Source organism: Schistocerca americana, chromosome 1, assembly GCF_021461395.2.
Source record: "Schistocerca americana isolate TAMUIC-IGC-003095 chromosome 1, iqSchAmer2.1, whole genome shotgun sequence".
NCBI lineage: Eukaryota > Metazoa > Arthropoda > Insecta > Orthoptera > Acrididae > Schistocerca > Schistocerca americana.
Genome location: NC_060119.1, coordinates 1,140,781,693 through 1,140,797,080, shown reverse-complemented (window position 1 = coordinate 1,140,797,080; position 15,388 = coordinate 1,140,781,693). Strand labels below are relative to the sequence as shown.

Sequence of the window (15,388 nt, the reverse complement as noted above, 5' to 3'; positions counted from 1 at the left end):
CGGAAGCACTATAAGAATATTAAAACTGAAAAAGGATTCTTCAATTACCTTGTCACCTTCGGCAACATCTATGATCTTTGTGCCAGTAGCTGGATTGATGGTGGCAAACTTCTTTCCAGAAACAGCATCCACAAACTGGTTGTTGATGAAGAGCTAAAAACAAACGACAAAATGATGTTTTTTCTGTTCAGTCTTTGCACTATTGCAACAAAGGAGAAGAGTCCAGCATATCTAATCTTTTGCTTTAACTGAACAGCAAGATGGAATAGTATTTACAGTATTTTTTAGAAAACAGAAACATCTGATCGTTAGCTTCCAATACAGAAAACTGCAAAAATGGATGACAGATGCGGAAAGTTATGCAAAAATAACTACTAAAACAACGAGCACATTATGTGTAAGGGATATTTCATTAGTGCAAGTGAACTAATCCCTAAAATTCCTGAGTACTCTTAATAGTGAGGGATGGTCATGAATCATGCCCACCAAATGCAGTCAGTAAGAATGTTGCCTACAAAAAGCAAGATTCCGGGTTCATGTCTGACCAATGGAATTTTCATGGCAAATAATATTTAGTGCCCACCTCCCTAATGATAGGAGTGGCCAGACAAACAATGTTACGTACAAAATCACTGTTCATTAATTTTGATAAATTCCTCTCTTCATGGGTTTTAATGCTATGAGTGAGAATATGTAACAACTTCTTACGAATTCATAAATTTTTGTATTGATTACTATAATCAATATTTCTGGATTTACTTATTTGAAAGAACTCTTTACATTCTTGAGCCGCTTGTGAATAAGACTGGTCAATTGTTCAACCGAGAGGCTCTAAGACGACAGTCCTATTTTTAAGAGACACTTTTCAGTGTCCTGCCAAACAAGTGCTCCATTGATAGAACTGTTTCAACAATTGCTTGGAATACACACAGCAGACATTGATCTGGGCAGGCTTCACACACACACAGTCAGAAATGATACAAAACATTAGCACTGGTATGAAATAATGTAACGCATCATTCACTGGAAGAAGAACTGTTGCTGAACCACGTACACCAAAAAACTGTTTTAATGAAGTTATTCACCTGATCATACTAATTATGATGGTGCCAGCAGCATCCTATAATAGGTCAGTGAGTGGAAAATTTTACACAATATATCTGAAGTCTAAAAAGAAACAAAATATTTTTTTTCAATTAAATGATGTTTTTCATTTTTCCATTAATAATAATAATAAAATAATAATGAAAATGAGGAGAGCCTTATACAAAACACAGGGTATTTACAAGAAACATCTGTCACCTGCACCAAAATTTGTCACTACAAAATTGTAATCAAACCTGAGGTGCTATATGCCAGTGATATATTGATGTTACACACAAAGGCTGACCTTGAGAACATTCTCACACAGGAAAGAAAAATCATTAAATTATTGGACCAAAACTCACAAACAAAGGATATAGGCATCACTCCAGGGACACCACACAGATGTTCTCCAACATTGCAGTGGACATTAGAAAGAGGCAACTAAAATTTTATGGACACATCAGCAGACTCCCACAGACCAGACCCACCAGCCAAATCATCAGGTACATACTGGGACTCAAGACCATTACACACTGGATGAAAAGTCAAAATTGATCTGGAAAGAGCTCAGATAGATTCAGTGGACGTCATGGACAAAGGCATCTATAGACACAAGGTGTAAAAGTGGGAGGTGATGTCAGAGGAAACAGCATCTAAAGCCCAAAGACCAAAGTGGACTGAAGAAAGGAAGAGAGCCTTTAGTTAATGAATGAAGGAGTACTGGAAAAACAGGAAGAACAAGTAGTCATGAATGTTTCATGTGGTCCGATAAAAGACCTGTAAAGTGTGTAATAATAATAATAATAATAATAATAATATAATTATTATTATAATTATTATTTCTTTCCTTTCTCAGACGTTATGTCTGGTTAAAAATGGAAAGTGACGTGGACCTTGACCAAGTGTGACTTCCTTTTAACTGTACTGTATATGTTACATTGCATTTAGGAACTTTCGGGTAATTGAACATGTATCAATAATTACAGATTTCTGTAGTTGTATATATACGTTTGGATGTAGCTGTATTGCGTTGATGTACTGGTGGGTATTGTGTGGTATGACTCCTGTAGTTGATAGTATAATTGGTATAATGTCAACTTTATCCTGATGCCACATGTCTTCCTCAGCCAGTTGGATGTATTTTTCAATTTTTCCTCCTGTTTTCTTCTGTATATTTGTTGTATTGGGTATGGATATTTCGATTAGTTGTGTTAATTTCTTCTTTTTATTGGTGAGTATGATGTCAGGTTTGCTATGTGGTGTTGTTTTATCTGTTATAATGGTTCTGTTCCAGTATAATTTGTATTCATCATTCTCCAGTACATTTTGTGGTGCATACTTGTATGTGGGAACGTGTTGTTTTATTAGTTTATGTTGTATGGCAAGTTGTTGATGTATTATTTTTGCTACATTGTCATGTCTTCTGGGTATTCTGTATTTGCTAGTATTGTACATCTGCTTGTCATGTGGTCTACTGTTTCTATTTGTTGTTTGCAAAGTCTGCATTTATCTGTTGTGGTATTGGGATCTTTAATAATATGCTTGCTGTAATATCTGGTGTTTATTGTTTGATCCTGTATTGCAATCATGAATCCTTCCATCTCACTGTATATATATTGCCTTTTCTTAGTCATGTGTTGGATGCGTCTTGATTGGTGTGTGGCTGTGTTAGATGATATGGGTGCTTGTCATGTAGTGTTTTCTTTTTCCAATTTACTTTCTTCATATCTGTTGATGTTATGTGATCTAAAGGGTTGTAGAAGTGGTTATGAAATTGCAATGGTGTAGCCGATGTATTTATATCAGTGATTGTTTTGTGTATATTGCTAGTTTCTGCACATTCTGTAAAGAATTTTCTTAAATTGTCTACCTGTCCATAATGTAGGTTTTTTTATGTCGATAAATCTCCTTCCTCCTTCCTTTCTGCTTAAGGTGAATCTTTCTGTTGTTGAATGTATGTGATGTATTCTATATTTGTGGCATTGTGATCGTGTAAGTGCATTGAGTGCTTCTAGGTTTGTGTTACTCCATTTCTCTACTCCAAATGAGTAGGTCAATATTGGTATAGTGTGAGTATTTATAGCTTTTGTCTTGTTTCTTGCTGTCAATTCTGTTTTCAGTACTTTTGTTAGTCTTTGTCTATATTTTTCTTTTAGTTCTTCTTTAATATTTGTATTATCTATTCCTATTTTTTGTCTTTATCCTAGATATTTATAGGCATATGTTTTTTCCATCGCTTCTATGCAGTCGCTGTATGTAATCTTCTTGTTTAGTGTGTTTTCCCTTGATTATGCTATTTTTCTTACATTTGTCTGTTCCAAAAACCATATTTATATCATTGCTGAATACTTCGGTTATCTTTAGCAATTGGTTGAGTTGTTGATTTGTTGTTGCCAGTAGTTTTAGATCATCCATGTATAGCAAATGTGTGATTTTGTGCTGGTATGTTCCAGTAATATTGTATCCATAATTTGTATTGTTTAGCATGTTGGATAGTGCGTTCAGAGCAAGGCAGAACCAGAAAGGACTTAATGAGTCTCCTTGGTATATTCCACGCTTAATCTGTATTGGCTGTGATGTGATATTACTTGAATTTGTTTGGATATTAAGTGTGGTTTTCCAATTTTTGGTTACTATGTTTAGGAACTGTATCAATTTAGGATCTACTTTGTATATTTCCAATATTTGTAGTAACCACGAGTGGGGTACACTATAAAAAGCGTTTTGGTAATCAATGTATGCGTAGTGTAGCGACATTTGTTTAGTTTTAGCTTGATATGTCACCTCTGCATCTATTATCAGTTGCTCTTTACAACCTCATGCTCCTTTGCAACAGCCTTTTTGTTCCTCATTTATAATTTTGTTCTGTGTTGTGTCATTAATTTCTGTGTAATGACTGAAGTTAATATTTTGTATATTGTTAATATTTTGCTTGATCTTTAGGTTTCAGAAAAGTTATTCCATGTGTAATTGTATTAGGGAATGTGTATGGGTCTGCAATGTAACTGTTAAATAATTTAGTTAGATGTGAATGTGTTGAGGTGAATTTCTTTAGCCAGAAATTTGCTATTTTATCTTTTCCAGGGGCTTTCCAATTGTCCATAGAATTAATTGCTCGGGTGACTTCATGTTGCAAAATTATCACTTCAGGCATTTGTGGTATCATCTTGTCTGTTTCTGCTTGTATCCACCGTGCAGGTCTTATGTTGTACCGGGTTTGACCATATGTTGCTCCAGAAGTGTTCCATGTCTGTTATGTTTGGTGGATTGTCTATTTTGATGTGTGTGTTATCTATTGTCTGGTAAAATCTCTTTTGGTTTGTGTTGAATGTTTGGTTTTGTTTCCTTCTATTTTGATTTTTTTTTGTATCTTTTAAGTCATTTGGCCAATGCTTGTAATTTCTACTTCTTTTCATCTAATTGCTCTATCGCTTCTTGTTGTGAGATTTTACCTAACCTTTTTCGTTTTTTGTCTGATATTTCATTTCTTATAAATTGTGTTAGCTGTCTGATGTCTTTTCTCAGTTTTTCTATTCTGATCTGTAGCCTGTGTTTCCATGCTGGTTTTGTGGGTTCCTTCTGTGTGTTGGTTGGTTCTGATCTCTGCCTAGTGTGTATATTTAGTGTAGTGAGTGTTCCTATATAAACCAGTAGTTGTAACTCTTCCATAGTTGTATTTTCACAGTCTAATGGTTAGCACTGCTGTCTCTAGATCGTCATGTCCCAGGTTCAGAGATTGTCTTTGTTTGGAGACTGGCTGTTATGTTGTATTCATTTCATCTCATCTTCATAGATGTACAAGTCACTGAAGTGGCATAGAAAGACTTGCTTCAGGTGGCTAAACTATCCCAGACATCATCATCATCATCATCATCATCATCATCATCAGCCATTTTTTAATTTTAAAGGAAAGAAAGAAATAATTTCCGAGGAGCAGAACCTATAAAATTTAACTGAGCCCCATGTCAATGATTTAACATTAAGGAATTGATGCTGTTTGTAGAACAAGATAGCACTAACCGCCTAACACTTGATTTACATGAGATGAAAACAAAATAGTTGGTATGCCATTGGAAAGCTGTTTCACGTAGGAGTATGGAAAGACATCAGCGTGAACAGTGTGAAAATGGATCATAGCATAGGATTTAATCTTCTGTGAATGATGACATCATAGGACCACAAGTTCAGACTGGGAGAAGGAAATCAGTATTTTTATGTCCAAAGGGATTACTTGCCTTATGTAATTCAGGAAAGGCTAAATGAGGATGGCCAAATGGCGACCTGATTCATCATTCTTCACAATCCACCCATCAGGTTTACTCTTAGCACTTACAATTACATTAGCAGTCCCACAGTCATGGTCTTTATGTCCAGATTGTGTTCTGTCTGTGGTTCTTCAACAATGTGGACAATGATGCTGCCTTTTTTAGCATATCCTATCAAAGCTATACAGAGGTAATCCTGTGACCCTGGTAGAACTGTCTAAGTTGTGCCCTACCGCCCCCCAAACCTACATTTCTGAAATTTCTTTATATGCAGATATAACAATTTTATAATTGTGCACACAGATGTAATAAAAATGGAAGACTGCTGAAAAAATATTTCTTAAATGAATTATGTTGATTAACTCACATAACATATTAACAATACCATTGTAATTAATAAATCACAAGGTGTGTAACATCCTAAAAAATCTTGAGTACAACTAAATCAATATTTTATTGTTTATGCAGGCTACTGTACCCTGGTTTTAGTATGATGTATAAGACACTACAAACTGTATTTGTTCCTCACAGTATTGCATAAATTAATAATTCAGAATAAAAGATGAAGGGCTATAATTAAGAGTTGAGAAAATGTCCCTTTCCAGGAATTGTGTTTTTGTTATAATTTTATTTTGCATTTCCTTGCTCAGAGGAAGCAAACTCATTATCTTATTTAAATAAAGTTTTGCAGCAGTTTCTCATCCTATTGACATGAAACGACAGCTTAATGTGACAGTCTGGTTGCTTCAATATTAAACCTTAACCAGTTTATCACCAGACTGACTGTAAAACCTGGCATTGCCCAGGTATTTATTTATTCCAGTCTTCTATTAGTCCACCTCCTCTCCCCCCTCCCCTCCTCTGTAACCATGTCCTCCTCCTTCTCCCCCCCCCCCCTCTTTGTCCATCTCCTCCTCTTTCCTTTCTGTGCCCATTTCCTTCCTCTTTCCCTCTGGCTCTTCATCACCTCCTCTCTCTGAGCATCTTCTCCTCTTTCCTTTCTCTGTGCATCTCCTCCTCTTTGCTCTCTCTGTCCATTTCCCCTCCACTATCTCTGTCCTCCTCCTCCTCCTCCTCCTCCTCCTCCTCCTCCTCCTCCTCTTCTTCCTCCTCCTTCTCCCTCCTCAATGTCTGTCCATCACCTCATTCTCCTTTCTCTCTCCATGTTATCAAACTCAACCCAAGAGGACACTGGTGGTTCTTACCACCCTACAGTATTTCTTCTCAGACTGTAACTAATATGGGAACCAAATTTGACTGAAATCGTTCCAGGGGTTTAGGATGAGCTTTTTACCCATGGCTTTAATCTCAAATACATTTCACACATATATAACACTTATGAAAAGGATAGTTGTTGCTTCACCCATATTTAGCATATTTCACATGTACACTATGTGATCAAAAGCATCAGAACAGCCCCCCTCAAGAACATACTTTTTCATATTAGATGCAACGTGCTGCTACCTACTGCCAGGTACACTATATCAGTGGCCTCAGTAGTCATTAGACATCGTGAGAGAGCAGAATTGGGTGGTCCGCAGAACTCATGGACTTCCAATGTGGTCAGGTGATCGGCTGTCACTTTTGTCAAACGTCTCTATGCAAGATTTCCACACTCCTAAACATCCCTAAGTCCGCTGCTTCTGATGTGATAGTGAAGTGGAAATGTGAAGGGACACATACAGCACAATGCCACACAGGCCAACCTCATCTGTTGACTGACAAAGACTGACAGTTGAAGAGGGTCATAATGTGTAATGGGAACACATCTATCCAGAGCATCACACAGGGATTCCAAACTGCATCAGTATGCACTGCAAGTATTATGACAGGTAGGTTGGAGGTGAGAAAATTGATTTCATGGTTGAGCGGCTGCTCATAAGCCACACATCGTGCCAGTAAATCCTAAACGACCCCTCACTTGGTGTAAGGAGCATAAACATTGGACGACTGAACAGTGGAAAAATGTTTTGTGGAGTGAGGAATCACAGTACACAATGTGGTGATCCGATGGCAGGGTGTGGGTATGGCAAACGCCCGGTGAACGTCATCTGCCAGCATTTCTAGTGCCAACAGTAAAATCTGGAGGCAGTGGTGTTATGGTGTGGTCGTGTTTTTCATGGATGGGACTTGCACCACTTGTTTTGCATGGCACTATCACAGCACAGGCCTACATTCATGTTTTAAGCACCTTCTTGCTTCCCACTGTTGAAGAGCAATTTGGAGAAGGCGATTGCATCTTTTGACACGATCAAGCACCTGTTCATAATGTCCAGCCTGTGGCGAAGTGGTTACACGACAATAACATCCCTGTAATAGACTGACCTGCATAGAGTCCTGACCTGAATCCTATAGAACACCTTTGGGATGTTTTGGAACACCAACTTCGTGCCAGGCCTCACCAACCGACTTCGATACCTCTCCTCAATGCAGCACTCTGCGGAGAATCGGCTGCCATTCCCCAAGAAACCTTCCAGCACATAATTGAACGTATGCCTGCAAGAGTGGAAGCTGTCATCAAGGCTAAATGTGGGTGAACACCATATTACATTACCGATGGATATTGCTACGAACTTTTAAGTCATTTACAGCCAGGTGTCAAGATACTTTCGATCACACAGTGTATTTGTACACATATTTCACCAGTACATCTTGCGAATTTCGCCTTACAGTTTCATTTTCACGTAGTATACTGTTTATGTCTGAACTACATACCATACAATGATATAATTTTCTAAGTCCACCCAGTGATATATGTAGCTACTGTCTGCAAAATGTGTTCTGAATGGAGTTAGTGGTAAATAATTACTAAATTACAATGCCGTGCTTGCTGTGGCACTTTCTCAGATATCTCAGCGTTTCTAACGTCATATCTACTGAATTATGTCTCGTACAATGTTATACAGCAGCTAATGAAATGCTAAACAGGTACTCACTTCAATATCTCCAGTTGCTAAGAACCAGACAGTAAATGGCAGCCTTTCTTCAGTTTATTTTCCTCGCAGGTAACTAGCGTAATGCCGGCCGGAGTGGCTGAGCGGTTCTAGGCGCTACAGTCAGGAACCGCGCGACCGCTGCGGGCGCAGGCTCGAAACCTGCCTCGGGCATGGATGTGTGTGATGTCCTTAGGTTAGTTAGGTTTAAGTAGTTCTAAGTTCTAGGGGTCTGATGACCTCAGAAGTTAAGTGCCATAGTGCTGAAAGCCATTTGAACCATTTTTTGACTAGCTAATGCATTGAGATGTCCCCCTCAGTTCAAACTAGAAGTCAGGAAAGTCATCAGTCGAGATACCTGCAAGGTTCTGGAGTAATCCGAAGGACGTACAGTGCTGCAAATAAGTGGTAAGTCACTACCGCTATGAGTTTCACAAATGCGAGAAAATTTAAGCATCTACATTTTCTTCTCTTATTTCGCCATTTTGCTTCCGTCGTCACCTACTCCACGCTCGCCATGCAGAATACTCCTCTCTCTCTCTTACGCATCACGACTAAAATTGGTGTTGTGTCTACGACTTAGCACCAAAATACACCATCCAGTCACGTTAATGTGACAATATGTCAAAAGCTTGAATGACCACCTTTTGCAGCGTGAGACGGGAAGAAAAAGTGTGAATGAGATTCTGGAATGTGCCAACAGGATTGTGGAGCCAGAATGACTTCAGTGCCGTGACCAGATGCGCTACAATTCTCAGTTGAGAATCCATAGCGCGCACAGCCCGATCGAAGTGGCCCAACACATTCTCGACTGCGTTTAAATTTGGAGAGTTTGGTGGCCTGGTGAATATGCTAGTCTCATCCTGGTGATCTTCGAACCGCACATGTACACTGAGATCTGTGTGATGTGTTGTCCCGCTGGTAGATGCCATCGTGTCGAGGAAAAACGAATGCACATAGTGGTGGACATGCCCCCCAAGGACAGATGCATACTTGTGTTGATCCGTTGTGCCTTCCAGAATGACGAGATCACCCCAGGGAATGTTACGAAAATTTTCCCCACCTGTCCAATGGGGCATGAAACGCTATCCATCTGAAAAGGCCACCTGTCACTAATTAGTGGCCGTCTAGTTGCAGCATTGTCGTGGAAATTCCAGGATTCGTCGCTGATGAACATCAGTCAGCATCGGTGCGTGAACCAGGCGCCTGCTACAGAGGCCCATATGCAGCAATGTCGACTGAACGATCGTTGACGAGACACTGCTGGTAGCCCCTTGGTTCATCTGGGCGGTCACTTGCTCATCTGCTTCAAGTCTGTTCGCCCGTTCACATCTCCACGGCCGTCGTTCACCCCAGTTATCTGTGGGCAGTGGCACATCATAGCTGCCTCGGCGCCGGTTTTGGATAGCGCCATTTTCTCATGCACGATATACATTTAAGCGCCAAAGAAACTGGTATAGGCATGCGCTTTCAAGATTGGGCACATCAAACATGGAAATATGTAAACAGGTAGAATATGGTACTGCGGTCGGCACCGTCTATATAAGCCAAGTGTCTGGCACAGTTATTAGATCGGTTACTGCTGCTACAATGGTAGGTAATCAAGATTTGAGTCTGAACATGGTGTTATAGTCGGCGCAAGACAGATGGGACACAGCGTCTCCGGGGTAGTAATGAAGTGGGGATTTTCCCGTACGACCATTTCACGACTGTACCGTGCATATCAGGAATCCGGTAAAACATCAAATTTTCGACATCGCTGCGACCGGAATAAGGTCCTGCAAGCATGGGACCAACGACGTCTGAAGAGAATCGTTCAACGTGGCGGAAGAGCAACTCTTCTGCAAATTGCTGCAGATTTCAATGCTGCGCCATCAACAAGTGTCAGCGTGCGAGCCATTCAACGAAACATCGTCGATGTGGGCTTTCAGAGGCGAAGGCCCAGTCGTGTACCCTTGATGACTGCATAACACGCTTCGCCTGGGCCCGTCAACACCGACACTGGATGATTGATGACTTATGCATGTTGTCTGGTCGGACGAGTCTCGTTTCAAATTGTATCGAGCGGATGAACGAGTTAACCGATTTCAGACTGACAAAACGATCGTTAAACTATACTCTGACGGTGGTCTCTGCAATCCGAAAACCGGTAAACTAATAAACTAATACTGAAGAGTATAATTTTGTGCTTTTTCCATGCTTCAGAAGTTCTTCTACAAAGTGGCGACGGAAGAATCAAAGTGTGCAAGTGACAAGAAAAATCAGTGTCTACACACTTGAGCACAAGACAGGAAACGAAATATAAAAATGCAAAGCAAAATCCAAAATGTTGAATTAAGCCTTCAAACGATCATTTATAAAGGAAAACCAAGAAATGTTACCACTCAATCGGAGCACCGTCGCTAGGATAATTGACATATTAATAAGTGCTAGTGGTCTTAAAGCTCAAGTGACAAATTTAAAAAGGCCTGAGAACTCAGGCAGAGTCAAGTTCCATATAAAAATTTGCGATTTTCGGTGTAACCCTTGAGATAAGAAATGTTGCTCATGGCTGGGAAAGAAGCCACGTCCATTCACAATTAAATAAGAACAAAACTGACACACAGAACAATCGCCCTATATCATTCATATATCTGTAGCCGACTACCAGAACGTATTCAGATTTCAAACACAATGACACATCTGGAATAAACCAACGTTCTCAGTGGAAATCAGATTACTGTCTTAAAACGTCGATCACATGAAATCCAACTCGCGTTCTGCACTAACCATTCAGCACCCTTGATAGGTGAAACCACACAGATATCGATTATATAATGGTAAGACAGAGATTTAGGAACCAGGTTTTAAATTGTAAAATCATTTCCAGGGGCAGATGTGGATTCTGACCACAATCTATTGGTTATGAACTGTAGATTAAAACTGAAGAAACTGCAAAAAGGTGGGAATTTAAGGAGATGGGACCTGGATAAACTGAAAGAACCAGAGGTTGTACAGAGTTTCAGGGAGAGCATAAGGGAACAATTGACAGGAGTGGGGGAAAGAAATACAGCAGAAGAAGAATGGGTAGCTTCGAGGGATCAAATATTGAAGGCAGCAGAGGATCAAATAGGTAAAACGACGAGGGCTAGTAGAAACCCCTGGGTAACAGAAGAAATATTTAATTTAATTGATGAAAGGAGAAAATATAAACTTGCAATAAATGAAGCAGGCAAAAAGGAATACAAAACTCTCAAAAATGATATAGACAGGAAGCGTAAAATGGCTAAGCAGGGATGGCTAGAGGTCAAATGTAAGGATGTAGAGGCTTATCTCACTTGGGGTAAGATAGATACTGCCTACAGGAAAATTAAAGAGACCTTTGGAGAAAGGAGAATAACTTGCACGAATATCAAGAGCTTTGATGGAAACCCAGTTCTAAGCAAAGAAGGGAAAGCAGAAAGGTGGAAGGAGTATATAGAGGGTCTATACAAGGGCGATGTACTTGAGGACAATATTATGGAAATGGAAGAGGATGTAGATGAAGATGAAATGGGAGATATGATACTGCGTGAAGAGTTTGACAGAGCACTGAAAGACCTGAGTCGAAACAAGGCCCCGGGAGTAGACAACATTCCGTTAGAACTACTGACAGCCTTGGGAGAGCCAGTCCTGACAAAACTCTACCATCTGGTGAGCAAGATGTATGAGACAGGCGAAATATCCTCAGACTTCAAGGAGAATATAATAATTCCAATCCCAAAGAAAGCAGGTGTTGACAGATGTGAAAATTACCGAATTAGTTTTATAAGTCACAGCTGCAAAATACTAACACGAATTCTTTACAGGCGAATGGAAAAATCTGACAGAAGCCGACCTCGGGGAAGATCAGTTTGGATGTTGGAACACGTGAGGCAATACTGAACCTACGACTTGTCTTAGAAGAAAGATTAAGGAAAGGCAAACTTACGTTTCTAGCATTTGTAGACTTAGAGAAAGCTTTTGACAATGTTGACTGGAATACTCTCTTTCAAATTCTGAAGGTGGCAGGGGTAAAATACAGGGAGCGAAAGGCTTTATACAATTTGCACAGAAAGCAGATGGCAGTTATAAGAGTCGAGGGGTATGAAAGGGAAGCAGTGGTTGGGAAGGGAGTGAGACAGGGTTGTAGCCTATCCCCGATGTTATTCAATTTGTATATTGAGCAAGCAATAAAGGAAACAAAAGAAAAGTTCGGAGTAGGTATTAAAATCCATGGAGAAGAAATAAAAACTTTGAGGTTCGTCGATGACATTGTAATTCTGTCAGAGACAGCAAAGGACTTGAAAGAGCAGTTGAACGGAATGGACAGCGTATTGATAGGAGGGTATAAAATGAACACCAAAAAAAGCAAAACGAGGATAATGGAATGTAGTCAAATTGAGTCGGGTGATGCTGAGGGAATTAGATTAGGAAATGAGACACTTAAAGTAGTAAAGGAGTTTTGCTATTTGGGGAGCAAAATAACTGATGATGGTAGAAGTAGAGAGGATATAAAATGTAGACTGGCAATGGCAAGGAAAGCGTTTCTGAAGAAGAAAAATTTGTTAACATCGAGTATAGATTTAAATGCCAGGAAGTCGTTTCTGAAAGTATTTGTATGGAGTGTAGCCATGTATGGAAGTGAAACGTGGACGATAAATAGTTTAGACAAAAAGAGAATAGAAGCTTTCGAAATGTGGTGCTACAGAAGAATGCTGAAGATTAGATGGGTAGATCACATAACTAATGAGGAGGTATTGAATAGAATTGGGGAGCAGAGGAGCTTGTGGCACAACTTGACTAGACGAAGGGATCGGTTGGTAGGACATGTTCTGAGACATCGAGGGATCACCAATTTAGTATTGGAGGGCAGCGTGGAGGGTAAAAATCGTAGAGGGAGACCAAGAGATGAATACACTGAGGAGATTCAGAAGGATGTAGGTTGCATTAGGTACTGGGAGATGAAGAAGCTTGCACAGGATAGAATAGCATGGAGAGCTGCATCAAACCAGTCTCAGGACTGAAGACCACAACAACAACCGTGAATATCAGGAATCCGGTAAAACATCAAATCTCCGACATTGCTGCGGCCGGAAAAAGATCCCGCAAGAATAGGTCCACCAAGAAAATTCGACGGACATTGACAATTTCAGCAGGGCAATGTGACACTCCACTCGTCCAGAATTGCTACAGAGAGGCTCCAGGAACACTCTTCTGAGTTTAAACACTTCCGCTGGTCACCAAACTCCAAACATGAACATTGTCGTGCATCTCTGGGATGCCTTGGAAAATGCTGTTCAGGAGAGATGTCCACCGCCTCGTACTCTTACGGATTTCTGGACAGCCCTGCAGGATTCATGGTGTCAGTTCCCTCCAGCACTACTCCAGACATTAGTCGAGTCCAGGCCACATGGTGCTGCGGCACTTCCGCATGCTCGCGGGGGTACCGGTTTCTCTGGCTCTTCAGTGTACCTTCATTTCCGTTCTTTAACATGGTGTTGGTCTCACTGGTTTCTGAATGTTTTTTTACGTGCGCGAGAAGACACAGTGCGTTAGAGCTGAGACGGGGCGAATAAAGAATGCTACGGAAAACGGCACTTTGCTGGGAGCATAGACCAGAGATTCAGGTGGACTTCGCGGAACTGGAGTTGTACCCTTGCTCTGCATTTAATCTTTTTAAAGTTTAGACAACGCCAGTAAGACACTTCTTGTTCGTTTGTATAATCCACTATATAATGATCCCCATTGTCAATCAGTAAAGGCTTCCCTATGGTGATCTCGGTGAACTCCATTATCCCAGCACTGAAACACTTGCCAATCAGAGGTCAACTGCAGTATTGAACTCTGAAAGAAAGCTAAGCTCACTACGAACTGGTGCAGGACAGCAAACTTTGTGCGGGAAATGTATTTCAGGCTTGCCCAGGATATGCCGCAGGTAGCGGTGGACAGGCCGGTGTATCCTAGTTCTGGAACACCCTACCCTGTCCACTAACTACAGTGTCCTGAGCTCCTCGCAAATATCAACAACTCATTCCCTCTCCGTACAAGTGTTACCCCGCGCAAGTGTCACAAACTCCTGCAGACACATGCCAGGGGGTAGCAAACCGTTCACTGTCCAGCTTTACAAACTCGTCTAGCCCAGTGTCTGCCCGGGGACGGGGAGCCGCCACAAGCGGTAAGCAGCGGCCGCTTCCTCATGTTTTGCGCACCGCATCTGTAGAGAATCATCGGCCGCTTTAGAAAAAACATGCTGCAGAAAATAGCTTGCAAGCCTCGTAAGCTGCCATTACTAATTTCAGACGCCCTCTGATGTGAGTCCAGTGCCATTGGCGCGAAAACCCGCGATTGGTAGATTAGTGTGTGACGTCACGAGTACAGAGCTGGTGCGCACGTTTCTTACCAGGGAAACTTCCCATCACCCCCCCCCCTCCCCCCCCAGATTTAGTTGTAAGAGGTCCACAGTTAACAGCCCGTAAAAAACTGAACACAGATCTAGCATGAAAACAGGGAGAAGGTGCACTGAACTGAAAAAAAACAGTTAACTGACCAAGAGCAAGAAGTGCAATATACAGGAGCTACAAACAGCAACGGTGTCGTGGTTTTCTGATCACGGTGTTGGACTGTCAAGCGGGCGACCCGTGTACAATCCTCCTTCCTCCGAAGCTTTTTATTTATTTTTTTCGCTTTTCGCTATATTCAATTTTGTGTCCATCTCGTGGTTTAAGTCCGTTTGCAACAGCGAGGTTTAACTTAGGGAACTGTAGGTAGTGGAGAGCAGCAATGGTAATTACGACGATAAATAATCTCTCGCACTCCCGTCACTTACTCTGAATACTTTTATTCTCGCAGGGTATACACAATGCGTGTAGCATAGAGCGCGTACTACAGAGAACTGATCTGGCAAAGACACTTGTTCTTGCTGCGGTAGGGCAGTGATATTGGGGTTGGTCCTGTGGTTCTGCGTCCCCACATACCTATCATGACAGTTGATTCTGCACAGCTACTCAATCAGCAGCCAAAAGGAAGTGGTTTTCGAATGGGAACCGCAAACGTTTGATGGTAAGGCGACAAGTCAACCCAATCCTCCACCGGGAAACACGTCTG

The 15,388-nt window shown here is 41.0% G+C and overlaps 1 protein-coding gene across 1 annotated transcript in view; it reads right to left on the bottom strand.

Moving 5' to 3' along the window:
- The window catches only part of LOC124619265 (aldehyde dehydrogenase, mitochondrial), a 143,364-nt gene that overhangs the window by 38,653 nt on the left and 89,323 nt on the right, over positions 1 to 15,388 (bottom strand). Inside the window, exon 2 of the mRNA XM_047145535.1 lies at positions 49 to 153. Coding sequence (XP_047001491.1) covers positions 49 to 153 — 105 coding nt within the window. The remainder of the gene's footprint in view (positions 1 to 48; positions 154 to 15,388) is intronic.